The following is a 21,378-nucleotide window of genomic DNA, read 5'->3' on the forward strand; positions in this document are numbered from 1 at the left end:
ATCCTGGTTTGGGTCAGAGAAGTTTTATCAGCATTTTTATACCATAGAAAAGCAAAGAGCATTTACTTTAATTACATATTGACAAGTGGAAGAAGTAGTATTTCTGAGTAAAATACTTCTCTTTTTTTCTTGCTTTAAGAAGTAATAAACCATAGAACTGAAAACCTGAATATTCATGCCTAAGATGTATTGAATTGACAATACTCTGTCTTGGCAATGTTCATGGAAAAGAATGAGCTATTTTTAGTTCGCATATGTTTCGGAAGTGTTGACATCAGAGAAAGTCTTGAAATGAAGCTGCATTATTTCACCTCTTTAATTAGTAACCCACAGGTGACATTTATGTTTGGAGACAGATGATATTTTTGTGGAAAGTCACATAAAAGCCTAATATTTATGATGCCCATAAAATCATTGAACTTCATCTTGCTTCATAATGGCAATAGTTAGAAGCCTAATTGCACTCTAAAACCTGTCTGGAGACTGGGCTACAGTCACTGAACATGTTCAATAGACCATTATGCTGCTGAATTGTGGCCTGATTCTTGACATTGGCTGAAGCGATAAATTTTTCCTGCTAGGTCCTAACAGGGAGTATTTTTCGTAAGATTTCAAAATAAGCTGAAAATGGAATGAACTGAGCCCCATTTACTTAGATTTTATTTTGATATTTTAATATTTCATTTAATAAAAGTAGTAAATTTTAAAAAAGTGTGATAATGAATCAGATTAAAACATATGTCTTGCTTTATTTTTTTAACTTTTCTGCTTCTGGCAAAATTTACTTAACGTTCTCCCTGGGAACTCATGAAGTAAATGCCAGTGTGGTCCTTCACCTCTGTGGGCAAGAGACTGTACGCAAGAATTTGACTTTTGCACATTGAAGTTTGCACTTTTTGATAGTTTGGGTAGGTTTATTAATGCTCTTTTTAACCTTCCTCACCTATCACTGTAACTCTTACAGAGGAACTCTTACATAAGTAGATTTTCTACTTAGTTTCCCAGTTGATTTAATCTTGTCTTGTTCTTTGACATTGTATCTTTCTTTTCACTATGTATGGTAAATTGCATATCCAAATTAACATGCGTATCCCTTAAAAAATTATTATCCTGGTCAATCTGTTGGCTGACTGCTTTGTTAATTACATATCTTTTCTTTTTCTTCATTCTTCTGTTACCTGGCTAAGACTTAAAGGATTTATAGATTTGAAAATGCCAGTACTGAATGGTAAATTTCTTGACTATGTCTACACTGTTCTTCCAGATGTGTAATCCATACAACAGTGAGTCTATTTTTGAGGCTGGGCAAGACATGTCCCTTAAAGCTAAAGCAGATATATCTGTGGTGTCATTCCTACTACTTTTGGATCTTAGGGAACTTAGAGGTTCTTTAATTTCAGTAAGATCCTAGAGAATTTAATAAGTGGCATTTTTACTAGCTTTTTTTACGTTTCTTCTTTCGTCTCATCCCCTAAACTTTATCTATCTGTTACTTTAGAATCATTTTTTACTTTTGGAGACCAATAAACAGGTTTATCAAAACATTCTCTTTATAAGACATCATGTCTCCTTTTAACAGTATGTATAATACCCTTGAAAGTAACAGGGCTTTTAGTAATTCACTGAATAAAAGAGGATATTAGTAAAACATGGTTGTATCTAAAACAGAACCTGCAAATTCAAAACACATATTTTGCAAAGATTGTCCAATATTTGCCTACAATTTTCTATTTCCATGATGATGCTTGCCAATAATTAATCTTTCTGGAATATTTAATAGAAAGAAAACACATAAAGGACACAAACACTGAAAAGCATATTTAACTTTGAATTCAAGTCAATATTTGGTGTTTTGTGTATTCTGCAAACACTTAAATGGGTAACTATATGTTCTGACAGAGTTATACCTCTCTTTTGCTGGACTTGGCAGATCCTTTTTGGTTCCCAGAAGCTCTGTTGAGTTTGCACAAGCTACTTTTCTCATGGTCTTTTGCTTTATGGTTCTTTGAAAATTACACCTAGCATTAAATGAGAAAATCATCATACCCTTCCAAGATTAACTATTTTTACTAAGAAAATGAGATCCACTACTGACTACTACGTATGTCTCAGATATTTAGTAGGGACGACTTTTTGGATTTGGTGTGATGGATTTATTTGAAGATCCATATTTGTGTTGAGAAACATAATATTTCCAGTTGTTTCTGGACTCTGCTAGGAATTGCGCTTCTGCCTAGAAAACCCCCTTGTTGAACTGGAAGCTGTAATGCAGCTAAAGGTGGGCTGGTAGGCTCTCCTTCAAATACGCCCAGTGCCATAAACTATTGTTTTCAAATATAAACCATCCGTATTATGATGACTCGAGGATTCCAAATGCAGCTGCACACAGCGGTTTCTGTCATCACTGGGATCTTGTTGTACAACAGTAAATAAAATCACAGTCCTCTTTCCTTAGTTTACAATTAAAAGGACATGAAAATGGTTGACTGTGGAGGCAGGAATATAAATCATGATTTATTCAATAGGAATCATAAGTAATTTGCACTATACTAAGGAACTTATTTCTTTATTTCAGAGGCATAAAATAAATTGTGACCGTCCAAATGGCATTATAGAAATGGTGATGGAAAAATTTACAATTGACAATGAAGGTACCTACACAGTACAGATTCAGGACGGAAAGGCCAAAAACCAGTCTTCATTAGTTCTCATTGGAGATGGTATGTTCATTGAAACATTGAAACATTGAAACTTTGATGAAGAAATGAACTTCAATTATTCTTTGAGTAATTTTGTGACTAACTCATTTTTCATTCACCTCTTCTAAAATTTAGCTTTCAAGGGAGTATTGGCTGAGTCTGAGCTCCAACGAAAGGAATTTCTCAGAAAACAAGGTAAGACAGAGCAGATTGGTGACTTTAGGCGCAGTTTACAGCTAACGATTTATCCCTGGTCAATACTAAGTGCTTACAGTTTCCATTCTTTATTAGAAGATGAGTATATTGTACAATTTTAGGAGACACCTGAATCCTTGGTGGTTCTTATTTTCCAACATTGTCAATTTGTGACAGAACCTTCACTAAGTAGAGAAAAATTGAAAGTTCTCACAAAAGGTTATCTTTGCTCAATATTCATGAGAAGTGTGCCTAATGTAGGCTCTGATCCAACAGAACATTTAATTACATTTAGTTTTAAGCATACAAGTTGTCTGTTCAATATAATTGACAGAAGAGTAGACAGCCAAGACAAGCGGTGCCAGACAAGGAAGATTAAAAGTTTGACCCTATAGTTTCTATCCAGGCAAAATTCCAGGAACTAAATGTATATTTGTTGCGTAGTTGCTATACAGCTGTAGAGTTTGTTATATGCTCGTTATCTATATTGCTTGCAGCTGAACGAAGAAATTACTATTGGATACCTAATTCAGTATTCTATCCCTGTGAAATCCTTAAAAAATCGAGCTTGAGCTCTAGTTTGTAATTTTCACTTGGCACATGGCTTTCAGGATGAAACTAACAATAATAATTAAAAATATTTTTCTAAATAGCTTAGGTAAGATTCTGTATAAAAGTAATGTAATTCTATTTTTTTGTTTAAGGTTGTTTAGAACTGATTGAAGAAAAAAATTACACCACTTACAGCATAAACTGACAAAATCTTTCAATTCTCAATGATTTAAGTGAAAGTCTTGAACTTTCTAGGTTTGGGTATTGGAATTATGGGCCCTGATCTTGCTGACACAAAGACATATATATTTATTGAGATAAGTAAACACAATAATTTTATAAAGGCTACATATGTCAGCAAGTTTTCATCAGGATATTTTTCTTTGCAGAATTGGAACCTTAGTGGGGAAACAGAGTATTTTCTGTTTTGCTTGTAATATTTAATAGATTTTTAAACTTTACATTATTTGGGAAAAACAGTGTCTGTCATGGGTTTGTTGCTTTTACATTAAATACATTATTTGTACATTTGTTTGTAGCTACTTTGTTTCTTTCCTCTGCTTAGTTGGCAATTTGGCACAAAGGTATTCAGTAAACTGATTTCTCTCACTCACCATTTTACATTTTGGAATATTACTTGATTCATACCGAGACGAGACTCAGGTTTCTAACCTGTCATGTAGACACTGGGTCAATATGATAAAAACTTGCAGGATTTTCCTTCTATGGGTAGTCCAGGAGTTCCCCCTTGCTCTGGTGTAAGGATGTTGTAATTGTCATCCTTTTTCTTTCTTTCAGTGGATCTTTCTGATATTCTTTGTTCTACAACATTGCTTTAAGATTTTTTTGTTTCTTAGGTCCTCACTTCTCAGAGTTTTTGCATTGGAAGGTTACAGAGGAATGTGAAGTTTTACTTTCTTGTAAGGTAAGGAAATATACTTTTAGAAAGTGTTGGTGAAAAATTGAAGTAGGAAAATGTGAAGAAGGATTTAGATACCTTTAAAATCAGAAGTTTCATATGAAAACTCTTTTTTATTATTTAGAAAATTTTAATATGGGCATTTCTGACTTACTATTCTTCAGCAGTAGGGTTAATGAAAACAAAAAAAAATAGGACATTTCTAAATGTATTATTAGGTGGTCCAATTCTTTATAAAAATTGTGAGCCATAAGAATAATTTACACAAAATATACATCCCTTAAGGGTCCTTCTTCTTCCTCAAAAAATAGCTACAAAAAGCCAGAGTTTCTTCTTTACCATTTTCTGATTTCTCTAACAAAGCGTCTGTTGTTTAATCAGCTGTAATCAAATGTGCAGCAAAGACTTCTAGAATTAATGTTATAAAACACAATTTTGAAATTATTTTTGGCTAATGACTTTTAAATTTTAGGTAATGATAATGTGTATTGATTTCAGTGTAACTTCTGCTATTAACATCTTGATATGCCTTTCTGAACGGATAAATTTTCATTTGTTTTGCTCTTCTAGTGTGACTAATTAGAGGTCTGAATAACTAAGTAAATTGAATTCAAAAGGCATCAAACCCTTCTTCTTTCTCTTTTCCTGTAATGTGGACTCTTTTGTATTAATTTTCTCCTCTTCTTTTGAATAACTTTTGGCTTATAATTAAACTATCTTGAATGATTCATTATGAGCAATTTACATGCACATTTGTGGGATTTTTTTTCCTTTTTTTTTTTTTTTTTGTTTTTTTGCTGCTCATTAACTAAGAGACCCTTAACCTCAAGTTATTCCCAGCAGAACTGACCTGGTGCTGAAGCTGCCATTCCATGTGCTCCCATGTTAGGGCTCAACACTCATTAGCTAACACAGTACCTTTGCTGGTTCTGAGCTGCATTGCTGAGTACTTTATAATCTCTTCATGCACGTGCCTCAGGCATGAGCCCTGCTTATCCTTTCGTTCACACTGGGAATTAAATGTTTCTGAACCAGTTATGCTAGTGTTAATTCTCTACAAATTAATCTGAAATTATCCTTCTTTCATTGACTCTTGAGCCCATTTATAGCAATGAAGATGTGAAAGGCTGAGCATCTGATTATTTGCTTTTCACCAGTGTGCTTTTTGTTCACAAGGTCAGAACATTTTATGTAAATGAAATCTAGGATGTGGGCTGCTTGTACACTCATCATTTTAACTATGCTATTGACCTTATAATGTTTGTTACTGTTAGTATGTGACTGGCCATTAGGTTCACATGGTACTGTTGTTTATAGCTGTTTAACTTATATTTGTACATAGGAAGAGTTTGAAAAACAAAGCCTGGATTTGTCCTTCAAACTCCAGGTACCTGACAAACAAGTCAGAAGTGTGGCGACTCTGATCTATTTCTTTGGTAATAAGAACAATCAAGGAATCATCTCTGCCATTCCAGGCCATATCGTAACATTTGACCCAGGTCTCTTTCAGGCTATTTTTAGTGCTCCTCTGAAAATCAAGGGAGTTTTTACCTCTTCTAAGAGCCTGGGATAATGCGAAGGAAGTATCTGTAAGAGAGGGCATTTTACCTTGACTTTCTTAAAGGCTGTAGCAGGACATAGGGAAGCTAGGAAACCACATCAACTGGAAGCTTGTCTAGGGCAGAGGACTGACTGTATGGTCCAGGCCCATAACAGTAATGATGGACAAATACGGATTGTGCTATAGAAGAGTATATCAAATGTTACCTCACATATCCCTTATTTTCGGTGTGATTGGACCTGACTGACTTTTGATTGACTTAGTATTTAGTTCTGAATTAGCTGGGATTGATGACCGTGTTCTTGATATTGTAGCCCCTCAATGCCAGTGGAACATGGTTGCGCATTTGAAAGATAATTTGATGGTGTTTGCTTTTTGCATTTTGTTTTGTGTTTATTTTTCTTCATATGCCAGCAAATACTGTCATTTTTCTTCGAGTAATTCTAAATTTCAGAACATTCAGAAGCTACTTGCTCTTGCATAACTTTGGCCCTTATTTGTACTGTGTCTGTTAAAAGCAAGATTCTTGGTGTGTGGCTAAACAGTGAAAAAAGTAACATTTCATAGTAAATGTCAACATGAAATAACTTCAGCACTGCAAATTGCATGTGTCTGAAACTCAGTCTATTTATTGTCAGATTGAGTGCTAACAGTCTTTGATGAAAAATTGTTGAAAAGCATTAAAGGCTTGTTCCTTCGGGCTTTGCTCAAATAAAATTGCCACTCATGTCATAGGACTACAGGAACAGCCACTTCGTAGTTACTGCTAAATGTAAAATGCTGCTCACTTTTCTCTAGAAATTCATTGCTTAGGGCTAAGCGGTGATCTCAAATACTCTCAGAGATCCATAGCAACCACACTGGTTATTAAGCAACAATAGATATGATTAATTTGAGCATGTTTCATAGAGATGTCTAGGAAACAGTATAGAAGACCCTCCTATCTGTCATCTCTACAGAGAGCTTTCATAGAACTGTTCATCTATGGAATGACTTCTCTAATGTAAAAGGGTTAGAAATTGGCTCATGCTTTTTCCTCCAAGGAAGCCACTTGAAAACTATTGCAGATCTGTATTAAGTTCCAGGCTGCCCTCTAGCCATTTGTTCAGTTTTTTGCTTTTTCTTTAAGGAGCCTTTTTAAAGCAACTGCCTGGGGACTAAGAAATATCTTGCCAGCTCTGTCCTTCTACCAAAGCCACACTGACTGAAATTCAGACTACACATGAAAATACCATTGCATTTTTATGACTTTTAGAAGGGTGTGGGGATAGTGATGTCAAATAAACCATAGTGTTTTTGAAAGTGAGTGGAAAAAATACATATATTGCCAGGGTTGCTAAAAAGAGCTGCACTTTTAGCTTCTTTGAATTCAGTTTGGGGTAATTTATCCAGCAATATTTTAAGTGTATACAATACACAATCTTTATATAAAAATTAGAACAGTGTTTGAGGTACAGCTGTACTCTATTTGTGCATTGTTTTCATGAGCTGCTGCTACTACAGCAAAATTCATGCTTTCAAACTACTGCTCTGCATATGCACTACATTGTTAAACCCCTTTTTGCTGGGAGAGACTGCAATTTCTAGGATTCCTCAGATCTTTGTATGCCCCATGGGAGTCAATGTAGAAGGTTAAATAAAAAAGGATTTTTGGTGCAGCTCACAATTTTGAAGTCTTGGATGCTGTCAGAATAGTAATTTCAGCTGCTTTCTGCAGCTTAGCCATGAGAGACATTGCTTAGGTAGCTAGGATAAATCTCCAAATTGGCTGAAGACTAAGATGGGGCCTAAGTTCTGTGTTACAACTCTCTGAAGTCACAAGGCAAACACAAAAAGATAAAGGAGAGTTCAGAAGCTCTAATTTCAAAGATACTTCTTCTCACAGCTATCTCTAGACAAACCGCAAGCACAGAGCTAGGGTGCAAAACCATTTAAGTGAAGATATTGCCAGGATTTTCTTTAAGGATTTTGCAGGGCTCTGAACTTGTAACCTGTATACTGTGCTGCAAAGAAATACTGTAGGACTAAGATTTGCTTAGTAGGACTTGGTTGAAATTGGTTTTTACTTAACTTTTTTTGACACGTGTTACAAAAAAATGGTTTCATATGTTGAAAGTACCTATGTTACTTCCCACAGTTCAATATCTTTCCTCAGGACATAGCCTTATAAAAGGCTTATGTGCCTTTTCTGTTGTACAGGTTGCGAATACAAAGAAGGAGACTGATTTCAAGTGGTATAAGGATGGTTCTGGGGTTGAGGTTGTGGAGCGGCCTGATCTGCAGAAGGGAGAGTGTCACCTCAGTATTCCCAAGGTACTGTATCACCTGCCAATTACAAATTACAGCTTCTGCTGACACACTATAGATTTTCCAGACAAAGCAGTAAACCAGCTGTCATGATTTCTTTGAACAGTTGTAAGAAAAAACATATTTTCTACCCTTCAATTAGCTGGTGAATTACTACTGCTAGCAAAGAGTATCTGGTTTTGTTATCAGCTCAGAGTTCATGCTTAAGTTGCTTCAGAGTCCTTGGGTGAACTCTCTCATTTTTTCTTACTACTCCTTAATTTTTCAATTTGTTCAAGCACCTCATTTTTGACAGTGTTTCAGTTTTATTGCTTAAAATGAATAAGTTTGAAGTTTATGGCTTCTTAAGATTTATCTTTATGCAAACAGGATAACCCATCTTCTATCTGAAACCTTAACTTATATAGTAGCTGCCTTTGTGAAGTGACAAAACCTCCCAGATTGAGATTTTTTACTTTCAGTAATGTGCGTTCCATCTAATTTTTTTATTTATTGGCTTCATATTCTTCTAATTTCCTTCCTTCATTTCCCTTGAAAGAGGATACTGTCTTACCAGTGGCTTAATTTTTGTTGAGGAGAGTTTTTTTGGGAGGGTGGTTTCTGCTTGTCTTGGATTGCTCTTGTTGCTTGTCATTCAATTATATGATACTTGTGCTATGGTTTATGTGCTTGTGGATTTGTGTAAGTCTAAGTATTAAGTCATCTCCAATCCATATATAACTGTATATTTTCCTTCAGGTTTTAAAAGAAATTAAAATAAAATCACAAAAACCAAAAACCCCTACTGACTTTAATGCAATATCACTGTGATAGATTGCAGAATGTAAACTCTCCAAGGGTAATGAATTAATTATTTACTTAGCATAGATATAATTTGACTACAGTTGCTGCTTGAATGAAAGCAGCATGAAGGAGCTGATATTGCAGGATATAGATTTTGTGTTATGCTTTACATAATTAAAAAGAAATAATTTTGGTTGAAGAAAAATTGCATTTCTAAAGTTTATGTAGGTTGAAGTTATGCCCTGTTATCTTACTACAGTGCTTGTAATTTCTACTGACCAAGATAAATCCTGTCTTTTTGGAGCAAGACAAAAAACCTTATGGTATCTAGATGAAATTGAACTGAAATCAGAATAGGTTTTAGGCTTAAGAACTAAATGCATTTCCATAAAAATAGCATGAAAAAATCATTTATAGTTTCCATCTCCACTCTGGTAAAATTATTTATCCAGAAGACAGTACAATGTATGTTGTTTTATTTAGAAAATCATGCAGGGGTTGAGCAAATCCAGTACTATCTAGTAGTATCAAGTTTGTCAGTAAACATCTTGTGTTTTCCTTGTAGCTGTCTCGCAAAGATGAAGGAGTTTATAAGGCGACACTATCAGATGACAGAGGTCATGATGTATCTTCTCTTGAATTATCAGGAAAAGGTAACATTCCATTTTACTGTAATGGAATACTGATCTCTGCCTGTTGTCCAGAGATGTCAAAGGTCTATCCTTGTAAATGGCAAATTAGCATATATTTTGGCGTTCTTTGCATTTCATTTCTCTTATGTTGTAGAGACCTGAACTGCAGGTCAGCAGTTTAGGAGGGGCGACACTGGGCATTGTTGTGATTAATCTCTAGCACTTTGATAGGCAAGAGATCAAGTATGTTTCTAATGAGACAGACACTCCATTTTATGTGAGATTGCTCTCTCTCAGGTTTGTTAAGCTTTAATATCTACAAAAAACCCTAAAGCAATTAAGTGCTGTGTTGATGTGGGACCCTCAGCGGGGACTGGGATTTTGATTCTAAATCATAAAACTGTTTTGTGGCTTAGTGACAGCTGGCATCTCAGCCCCACACAGCCACTTGCTCACTCTCTTTCCGTGAGATGGGGGAAGAGAGTTGAATGGGGAAAAGTGAGAAAACTCCTGGATTGAGCTAAAGACTGCTTAATAAGTAGACCAAAAGCTGTATATACAGGCAAAGCAAAACAAGGGATTCACTCACTGTTTCCCATGGGCAGGCAGGTGTTCAGCTGTCTCCAGTAAAGCCAGGCTCCATCACATATAACAGTGACTTGGGAAGACAAAAACCATCACTCCAAATGTTCCTTACTTTCTCCTTTTCCCCTCAGATTTATATACTGGGTATGATGTCATATGGTATGAAATGTCCTTTGGGTCATTTGGGGTCAACTCTCTTGGCTGTTTTGCCTTCTGACTTCTTGTGCACCCCCAGCCTCCCCTTGGTGACGCAGTCTGAAGAGAAGAAATAAAAGACTTCCACATTGTACAAGCAGTGCTCAACAATAGCTAAAACATCCCTGTGTTATCAACACTAGTTTAGTCACAAATCCAAAACACAGAACCAGAAAGCTGCTATGAAAAAAATAACTCTATCCCAGCCAAAACCAGTGCAATTTCTGTCCCTTATTCCATACTCTTTATGTCGTGCTCAGGTCCCACACTTTGCAATATGTTCTCATCAATCACCTCCTCCCTTCCTGTCCTTTGATATATACACAGATAGCATTCCCTTAGTCTATGGATTTGTGTATGTGTATCCTGACCACTAGAATAAGCAAAACATACAGTAGGTCTCCATCGTATGGTCAGGGGTCCAGCTTCCAGGGACTATTCTTCAGGTATGGCAGACTGTTGTGCTTGAAATGTACAGTGAAATGCCTATTTAGAGAATTCACTGTATCTAATTCTGTGGGTCCAGGAGGCTTTGAAAATGTCATCCAGCAACACATAAAAACTGCACTATAATACCACACAATGGGTTCCTAAATGGTGGAGTTAGCCTTGAAACATAAAGGATAAAAAGAGAAGTTTAGCAGGAGCAGGGAAAACTGCATATTCTATGGGGCAGGTTACTTTAAGTTCAGTATGCACTGGTATTCAAATGAATTTAAATGCAAATGAGACAATATAGTCTAAAATACACCCATGATAGCCATTTAGAATAGGTTTCATATGATATCAGGCATGACAGTGAGATACTGTAATTCTATTTCTAATTATGTTTTTTTTTTCTGTCAAAACTGTCAGTTTTCTTTGACCTTGAGACTAGCTCAGTTGGTTAAAGTGTAGTGCTAATAATGCCAAGGTGGTGGGTTTGATCCCTGTAGGAGCCATTCACTAAGGACTTGGACTTGATGATTCTTGTATGCTCCTGACAACTCAGAATATTCTGAGTCCATAACAAACACTGATCTGTTGCCAACATGAATGAATTTTACTTAACTTTGGTGAAGAGAGCTTCCCTGGGCTTATTTGCCTAGGTCCCACCAACTAGGCCAAAGTGAATCTAGATTAATTCCACCTGCATGTAGATATTTGACCCAAATAATGAGTATATTTGGCAGGCTTGTATTAGAAGGAGAAAGACATGTTAAAAAATTAACCCAGTTTACCAAAGATCTTAGCTTTCCTTTTCAGCAGATGGAGGAAGTACCTGTAATAAGAGGAAAAATGAGTATCTGGCTGTTCTTAAGATGTGGTTTATTGCAGAAGACTGTATTATCAATTGATAATCTCCCAGGCATATTTATTTTGCATAAATTCTGCCCATTGTTCTCTCAGAATAAAAACCCACCCTCATTTAGACAGTATGGTTAACATAACCCTACCATCTCAGACAGTGAAATGTAAGGTATATATAATATGCAATTAATTTCCTTATGGCAAGGTATCAGCAGAAGCGTACTGGAGATTGCAAAGAGTTATGGGACTGAATCATGATTTATTTTAGCAGAGACAAAAATGTGCATATACAGATCAAAACAGAAAAAATATATAAGTAGTATTTTCTGAACTTCACTCATTTCTCTGTCTTCCATATTCATAAAAATTCATCAGCATTGAATAAGAATCCCTCAGTCTTGACTATGCATTATTTAGACTATGGTGCTTCTTTTTCTTTCTATCTTACATGGTGTCACCGAATATGATTCTTCTGCTATGAAAGGGTTCCTCACTCTTGTGCCCTTGTATCTGGGGTTCTCTCCTGCTACAAACCCATCAGCTCTGTGATATTTCAAAAGCTTGATATGATACCTGCTTTATTTCACTTGCTGTTAAAAGACTACTTTTGTCAAATGCCATCCTACAGGGAGAAGGTGAAACCTCACCAAGAATGAGATAATTTCTTTTTCACTTGCACTCTCCTTTGAATGTGAGCTATTCAGTTTTAATGACTTTTTTCTTTTTGCTGGCCTAAGGGAGAGAGACAAAGGTTTGGCAGCAGACAGCTGTCTCCACAAAAGGCCAAGATACTGAGTGACACAGCAGAGAATTCATATGCTGTACACAGAGAGTTTCCAATTTGTCCTATACACCTGTTGCAATTTTAATGGTTTTCTTTGCTTAAGGATATGAAGATTTCCCATATTGCTTTAATTAAACTGAACGTAACAAAGCTATATACTGATTGAATTTTGATGGTACATTTTCTTCCTTTTTCTTCTTTCTCTCTGCAGTTTATGACGATATAATTCTGGCATTGAGTGGAGTGAGTGGTAAGTAAATGCTGTCTTGAATATTCATGTAGTGGTTTTTTATTTTGAAGTCATGCGAGGGTGAGACAGAGAATTTTTATTTTAAGTGGGAAATCTCTGAGAGTCCTGATGCTTACATTATTATGGATGTTATTAAGTTTCTGAACAAGCAGTTGACCTTGCTAATTGACACTATTAAAAGGGAACAAAGTATTATTCCACCTGGTTTGTTTGGTTTAGATACAGTGAAAATGTTGCAGCAATAATTTTCTTCCTGCTTCCCATTAGTAAGTGAATATATTCTCTTGATATAGAGAATGAGGTTCTGGATCTGTTCCCAGTAAGAAGCTGTTCTTTCCACTGAAAGAACAGGGTTTGCACAAGAATAAAATTTTTATGTAACTAGAATCATTACAATACTCTTTCATGGCAATTGTATGCCTAGATCATTATTTCACAATGGATCTTGCCAGTCATAATGCTTGTATATGAAAATAAAGTCATAAACTGATACTGAACTTTCATCTGTTATAAATCAGCAGATGTTCTGTGAGAGGTATGACAATTGTCTCTATGATAGTTGAGAATCATGACCCAGGTCTTGAATTTTCTTTTGTCCAGACAGTACAAATAATCCATTCCTCTATTTCCTGTTCATTCCACTATCTCTCCTATTTGATCCACATATACTCTATTTTATATAGGTAAGTCAGCTTCTCCACTGAAGATTCTTTGCACTGAGGAAGGAATAAGGCTCCAGTGTTTCTTGAAATACTACAATGAAGAAATGAAAGTCACCTGGTGCCACAGGTAGATGAGAATATTTTTTTCAATTTTACTTGAGAAAAATATGCTGTCTTTACAATTTAGTATTTACTATTCTGGGGCATTCATTTAACAACTGGACCACATTAATGAATTTCTCTTTGCAGAACAATATATTCTCTTTTAACATAGAAAGTACATAGGGTAAAAGAAATATTATAAGGCTAGTCCAACATCCATCAGGAGGGCTGTAACACACAGAAAAAAAGGAATCTATAGTATTGTGTTCTCTCATTCCACACAAGACTGTTTGTCTTCCATTGTATTATCTGGTTGATTAAAAGACAGTAAAATATTTGGGCATAGTTTCCTATTCAGGGCTGCCTTTTTCTAAAGTGGATGAAACTCCCCCCAGTTCTAGGTGAATATCAAGGATCTGCTCTCACAGTTTAATAAAAGCCTGTGTTAAGAACAGAATGCTTTTATTTCCAAACTGATACAGTCTTAAGTAACCCAAAATATTTTAATTTTGATACTTCTCTTTGAAAAGATATTCAATGGGGCACAGAATACCTTGAGAGTAACCCTCAGAGCTGAGAATATGGCCGAAAATGAGCTTTAAAGTTCCTAACAGTTTTCCACTCTCTTGTTACATTAATCTTTGACTTTGGAGACAGTCAAATCATCTGTGTATCTACAGCTAAATATTTGTTCAAATGCTTTGTTATGTCAAGCCCTCACTTGTTTGAAACTGCAGGTAATATTTGAAAGGATTTTAAAACTCTTCCAGTGATTTCAACTTCCACATTTCTTGATGGCTTGCAAAGATTACACACAATGACCTGGTCTGACTTAGACAGGAATATCAATATGTTGTCCAAAATTTGCAATGCTTTTTATGAAGACAGAAACACAAACAAAGTGTTAATTATCATCATGTTCAGGGAGCTCAGGAACACTTCTGCAAGGCTGTGTAACTGTATTTATATCTCAACCATTGTATTTATAAAGTTCTTCTTCTTTCATGATAGTAATACCAGTATGATGGCAAGGAAAAGGAAAAAAAATTGCCTCTGCCTTTTATGCTTGAGTTTTAAAAGTGGCAGTCTATTCCACCATCCATCCCATAGAAGTATAAAACTGAAGAATGCTACATGGCTAATATGGAATTATCAGTGTGCACACTGATATATATTATATATTTACATCTACATTTACATCTACATTTACATTTACATTTACATTTACATTTATATTTGTATTTTCTTTTGCTTTTACATACAGGACCCCCTAAATATTTCAGATTTTATAATGTCTTACACTTTGATTGTCTAGAAGATCATTGAACACAGATTATGCATGAATAAGATTTCTATTCTTATATTAATATAATGACTATAATCAGAGCTTTAAAGTCAAAACAGAGACCAAAACCAACCAACCAATGCACCAATCTCTCCAAAATTCCCAGATCCTTTAAATGGGGTTATAGCAAATTTTTTTCCTGGAAAAATTGAAAGGCTACAAAACCCATGTTTTTTATTTTTTTTTTTACCAGGTAAATTTCTAGCTAGCATTGAATTATCCACTGTCTTGCATAGCATGGAGTACAATACAAGTCCTAGAGCTAGTACTCATCCTCCACTCAGGCCAGAGTGGGAAACATTATATGTAATATTTTCTAATATATAGCAGTTTCTATTCAGAAATCTAATCTGGTAGGCTGAACACAATGAAGTTGCCCTAAAGAAAGGGAAATGGTAAAAATACCTTTTCCCTATCAAAATGACTCCAGCTATGGAGTCAAATCAGCTTGGTCTGGGCAAATAAAATGAGTGATCAAGAAAAAGCTATAACTGACTTCATTTATTAAAATTCCAGCTAAAGATGCTTGGGGAGGAAGAATGAAAAGAAGTATTTCCTTAGTTAATGAGTGAAAGAGGAAAATTCTCTTTGAGCCATTGAAAGTGATCTGGTTTACATACTCTGATTAAATAGCTTCTTCTATTTCCTCTCTTCAGGACAGACAAAACCACCTGATCTGAATCTGCAGAGCATTTCTTTTGTTCTTAACCAAGAAGTGATGATAAGTCAAGCTAATGCCATTGTTTTTTAAAGAGTTTTTATTGCTTATCTGCAGTTAAGAAGTGTTGTTTTCTTGTTTTTTTAAAAAACAAAAGCGTATTTTAACTTGATGCAAGAATAACTTTATAAAAATCTTTTGTTAATTGATTTTTGAAGTTAATGAAAGACAAAATATATCCTTCCTTCATCAAAAAAAGATGCCTATAATTTACAATCCTTATGTATTCTATTTTTCTGTGTATGAAGTGTACAGAACTCTAAACACTTTCACACAGAGCTGTGTATGTGCATAAAGATGTAAGCATAACTCTGTGTGAGGAGAGGAGAAAGAGAAAAGAGTGAACAAATAGAGCTTTGAAATGAAAACTCAAGCTAATATTTTTAAAGTGTTTTCAAAGTGTTTCATACTCCCCATCAGGAAGCAAAGACTATTCTGAGAAAATGAGCCCATTAGTTGCAATTTATTTATAGCTTAGGAGTAGTATGTTATCATTTGTGACTTTTTATAGATAATTTCCTATGGACAATATACAGGAAAAGAATGTTCAAACTCATCTCTATTCATCTTTTTTTTTCAGGGAATCTAAGATTTCTTCTGGTGAAAAGATGAAGATTGGAGGTGGAGAGGATGTTGCCTGGTTGCAGATAAGAGAACCCACTGAAAAGGATAAGGGGAACTACACCTTTGAAATCTTTGGTAGCAAGGAATCCTACAAACGTACACTTGATCTGTCTGGGCAAGGTATATTTCTAAGATCAGATTTATATTGTGCCTTTTCATAGACTATGCAGATTTTACTGGAAATAGAGGAATTATAGTAAAGTCAGATAGTCTTTGATCAGAAACAGTTATAGTACAGTTTTATAACTGTTATCATCTTTTTAGTCTTGTATCTGTTTTCAGCACAGGTTTCAGGAGTCTGGTTTCTCTTTGTGCTACTGTGTGACCCTGCATGGTTTTTAAAAAAGCTGTAACATGGGTATGTGTTTAAATGTTTGTATTGAGCCCCAAGTGCAAGTCATGTTCATGGAAAATAACCCTCTCAATTGTTTTGTTACAGCTTTTGATGATGCATATGCAGAGTTCCAGCGACTCAAGTAAGTGCTGCATCTTTTGTGTTTTAATGCCATAACAACAGTGCCTTTGCTTACACAAAATATTTTATTATTAATTTCATCAATAACACTTTATGTTTCTCTTTCTTTTTCAACAACTCTAGGGCAGCTGCTTTTGCTGAGAAAAGTAAGTTTATTTCACATTTTATCATAGGTGTTTAACAATGTGATCTAGTGTTCTTTTTAAAGCATCCATCATGATATGCTGCCATAATTTACTGAGTTCTGTGGCTGCAGAAATCCTCTCTTAGCACAAAATATCACAATAACAGTAGTAATTTGTGGATTTAGTTGTCTTTAATTGCTCTGGAAACCCACTAAACACTTTATATATTTTGCAAGCCTCCACTGTACCTTGTGTCTGCAGAGATTTAGTGAAGTGTGAATTGTGTGTCATACAAGGGGGTGTTGAGACTGAAAGCTGCTGAGGATACCAAATCTATCCATTAAGATTGCTTAGTGCTGTGTGTTGTGCACTGCTTGCTGAGACCCAGACTATGGGGAAGCTCATTATTGTTAGGGACTGTAGGAGTACTGGAAATGATATCTATTCCCTGGTGATGACATGATGCTTCTGCCCTCAAAGACAGTGGCAGAACAAATTTTCCTTAGTTTTCAGATACCACCAGGATGCTAAAAATGCCCTCCTTACTTTGCTCTGGGCCCAAAGCACAAACTGTCAATCTCAGCAGTAGCTTCAGGGTTCTTATGTGTATCAGTTTAGAATGCTGTGGCACAATCTCTGCAAAAAAAAATCTAAGGGGACTATATAACACATTAAAACCCTCCTAAAATATCACAAAAAATGTATTGTTTTTTTAAAGTTTAAAAAAACCCCAAAAAACCAAAACTGTGAGTCATGACACAAAGTTGTAAAATCATTAAAAATGAGTAATTTTGAAGTCTAAACTTCACACAGTCACCATATTTTTCTTTAATTCCTAGATCGTGGTAAAGTCATTGGTGGTTTGCCTGATGTCGTTACTATAATGGATGGAAAGGTAAGGACAGCTTTTTGCCATGCTGAGCAGTTTACTTTGATGTCTAAAGGTGAGGGGAGGTAGATGATTCCATAGAAACTGAAAGCAGAAGGAGAATAATTTGATTTTTAGTTCAAATCTATAATTTGATAAATTGGAACAGACCCAAGTTATCTAAATTGACTGTGGAATATATCTGTTCTCTGCTAAGTTCTTAATATTAACTTATTAAGATTTGATTAATTATTATGATTTATTAGTTGCTCTTAAATGAGGTCGCTTTTGAAAGCAATAGTAATTCAAAGTTGCCCATCTTACATAAAGGACAGAAAGAATAAAACTCACAGCATTAGAGAGAAGGTTATTTTCCCAAAATTTCATTTTTGTGCTTGCATAATTACTCTTTTAAATATTTTGTAGTAAGTCTAGTTCCTACTAGACTATTAGTTAACTTTGCTATTCCTAGCTTCCTACTGTGCTATTAGTTAACTTTGCCTTCTACACAATATCACTTCTTCCAGAATACTCAAAGACTTAGCTTGCCACTAGATTGTACCCAGAGTGAGTAAATCTTCCTTCAGCATTCTGACTTTGGATGCATGAATTGTGCAAGACCACTTCTATTTGTGAACATATGGTGATTTTGATCACTGAAAATTTCTTCCTGTTTTATTTTTACTCTGAATTATATGACATCTATTCAGCTATCATCAATCATAAAAAACATTGCTCAGAAACATGCAATTGTGAACACAGATGAACTTTCTCAGCTCCCTCTGGATCAGGATTTGGTGAAACCTGAAGGGGAATGTGGAGGCAATAAAAGGAAGAATTCTGGTAGAAATTGTCAGTTTGGGGTTGTTAACAGTAGGGTTTTTAATTTGTTTTACTTTTTCCTGTTTTTTTTTTCTTTTTTCTTTCTTAACACAATGCTGCATATGTTAAATTCTTAAGGTGTCTTAGTTATCTAGGGCCAAATTTTGCACAGAATGAGTTTTCAGCAAAGGTGAAAAAAGTAGGAACTAATCAATGCAACTTCTCAGATGTTTCTTTCATTTTTTCTGTGATCACTGTATGTAAATACATGAAGTTTACATACACATACATAGAGGGTGGTCAAAATGCGGTTCAGCAGTGCATCTACAAAAATTTGGAAGAATGCTCATCAAAATTTTATGAGCTCCTTAAGTCTCAGTTCAGTGGTTGAAAAACACCTAAGCTGCCAGGATGGTCCATTACGTAATGTCAGCTATTTTCTGAGTATGTTACACATGGCCAGGGTGGATAGGACTGTGAGCAACCCTGTCTAGTGGAAGGTGTCCCTGCCTGTGGAAGATGTCTCTCCCCATGGCAGTGGAATGGGAAGTAGATGATCTTTAAGGTCCCTTCTAACCCAAACCATTCTATGATTCTAGGAGCACTTTTCCAGTATTTATGTATTATTCATTCTTCATAAAATATTTCCACTTTACCAGTCAGCAGCACCTGGACTCGATGTCCAGTGATTCATGTTGTGTATTCTATTTTTAAGTGATTTTTTTTTTAATCATCTCAAGCAATAACCTCAGGAGGCCTTGGTCAGAAAAGATTTGCTCAGTTTTCCACCCTGCTGTGTACAGGGAAGCTTCAAGGATGTTTTTAAAACTATCATTGCCTGAACCTCATGTCAGACTAATGGGTTGTCAGGAGTCTCCTGCAGGCAGGACTGCAATGACAGTCCAACTTACCATCTTCAGACACTGTAACCCTGAGGCTATTACTGTATCACAGTCACCGGTGAGATGGTCGAAAGTCTGACTCAAGGGAAAAAGAAATATTAGAGACTCTACTTTTCAGTATACTTTTCAGTCTTCAAGAACATGATACTATATCTTAGTTTAATTATCTAAGAATAAAAAATGCCTGAAAGCAATACTGAGAATATTCTAGTTAAACAAATTGTACTGATCTCAAAATTACTTATGTTTTCCTCCCTCAGACACTGAATCTGACCTGTACTGTGTTTGGAAATCCTGACCCTGAAGTGGTTTGGTTCAAGAACGACAAGACCTTTGAAATTGATGAGCACTATGCAATTTCACTGGAACAAGGGAAATATGCCAGTTTAACAATCAAGGGAGTGACTTCAGAAGATTCAGGCAAATATAGCATCCATGTCAAGAACAAGTATGGAGGGGAAACAGTGGATGTCACTGTAAGTGTGTACAGACATGGTGAAAAAATGCCTGAAATTAAGCCTGGCCAACTTGCTAAACCCAGGCCAATACCACCATCAGAAGAAGTCCTCAAACCTCAGGCAAAGTGAAGATCCAGTAACAAGTGAAGCTTCACACTATGTTTGACAAACAGAATAGAATACGTAAACTGTATTTGAGCTATTTCCACACAAAATTCATTGGTAATGTCCAAAGGGAAACTGAGCTTTTAAATTTGCTGTAGGGAGGTAGCTGTGCTGTGGTGCTGTACACATCTGCAACAATCTCATTTTGAGTGCATCTAATAGAGTAGGACTTGCAAACAGTGTATAGCCAAATTCCTGCCAGAGGTTCCCATATGCAGTGGCAAGTTTCAAAAGCCTACAAACCAACAGTAAACTTTCATTTTCACACTTCTCAATCCTCTGTAAAAAAACCTCAAAACTCCAAGGAACCCAACAAGCCTCTGAGAACAAATGTCCCATCAGTAAAGGTAGTGAACTGCAGTTAGATAGATATTCAGAGATGGTCCTTTTGGTTTTGAAACCTTTGGCCCTGTAAGTTTAGTGAATAGTCTTGCTTTAGTAGAGATACTCTTGTCCTATCAATAGTGTGATTTTAGTAAACTTTTACAAATGTTCACTGTTTACTCACTGAACCATAGGTCACATGGTTGTACCTTGTTTTTCCTGCTTTGTGCTAATAAAACTTTAAAAGTCACCTTTGCTACTCACTGCTCCAGATCACACCTAACTAGTTCTATTTACTCTTCTTCATTGTTTAATTATTGCTTATTGCACAATTTCACAGCTGGTAGCATGCAGACTATTGACTTTCAATAAAGAATGCAAATTATGGTTAATCACAGTCACTGGGTGGCACTTGCAACATTCATTTTACTTTTTACAATACAGGTCAAGCTTAAACTGGCACCAGAAGATATGTATACAATTCAGTCACTTAAGATAATTATGTCTTTGATTCTCCTCTCACCGAAAAGATCAAGAGAACTCTTCCACGGGTGAAGTGATGTTCTTCTAGACAAAAATATCAATATATTCTTATTGTGAAACATTCAAATAGGATGGGCATTAGTTGTTCAGCTATCTCTCATGCAATACATAATACAGAGTTTGCAGTGATAGCTTTTTTGGATGAGGTTCCTCATTCAATAAAAAACCACCTATGTATCTGGAAAAACCTTTGTTCTTTGCTAAGCAGCTTCCAGGAAGAGTTCTAATAGTGAGTAATACTAGTGGTACACATTGAATGCAGCCCTCCTCTCTTGTGACTTCTTCCAGTCTCCAGGATAAATGAGATGAAAAGGGAGCATTGTGGGAGACGGGAGCTTGGATGAGGGGGTCACGTGAAAAAATGGCACTGCAAAATCATCACAGGAGAAACTGAATGAAAGAGCTTGACACAAGTATACAGACTATAAATTTGTGTTTGGGGTCATTGCTGAAAGCTGATGCTGAGTCTTTCACGAGTTTCAACTTCTGAGCT

General features: G+C 35.6%; 1 protein-coding gene across 2 annotated transcripts in view; it reads left to right on the forward strand.

Moving 5' to 3' along the window:
- The window catches only part of MYOM2 (myomesin 2), a 76,611-nt gene extending 55,872 nt beyond the window's left edge, over positions 1-20,739 (forward strand). For both annotated transcript variants that reach the window (XM_048299631.1, XM_048299632.1), the window contains 12 exons: positions 2,576-2,720; positions 2,835-2,894; positions 4,304-4,371; positions 8,126-8,239; positions 9,582-9,669; positions 12,714-12,752; positions 13,436-13,541; positions 16,160-16,323; positions 16,643-16,679; positions 16,802-16,824; positions 17,643-17,698; positions 19,656-20,739. In XM_048299631.1, coding sequence (XP_048155588.1) covers positions 2,576-2,720; positions 2,835-2,894; positions 4,304-4,371; positions 8,126-8,239; positions 9,582-9,669; positions 12,714-12,752; positions 13,436-13,541; positions 16,160-16,323; positions 16,643-16,679; positions 16,802-16,824; positions 17,643-17,698; positions 19,656-19,982 — 1,227 coding nt within the window. In that variant the 3' untranslated portion in view covers positions 19,983-20,739. The remainder of the gene's footprint in view (positions 1-2,575; positions 2,721-2,834; positions 2,895-4,303; positions 4,372-8,125; positions 8,240-9,581; positions 9,670-12,713; positions 12,753-13,435; positions 13,542-16,159; positions 16,324-16,642; positions 16,680-16,801; positions 16,825-17,642; positions 17,699-19,655) is intronic.
- The last annotated feature ends 639 nt before the right edge of the window (positions 20,740-21,378 follow it).

The sequence above is a fragment of the Corvus hawaiiensis genome, chromosome 3 (assembly GCF_020740725.1).
Source record: "Corvus hawaiiensis isolate bCorHaw1 chromosome 3, bCorHaw1.pri.cur, whole genome shotgun sequence".
NCBI lineage: Eukaryota > Metazoa > Chordata > Aves > Passeriformes > Corvidae > Corvus > Corvus hawaiiensis.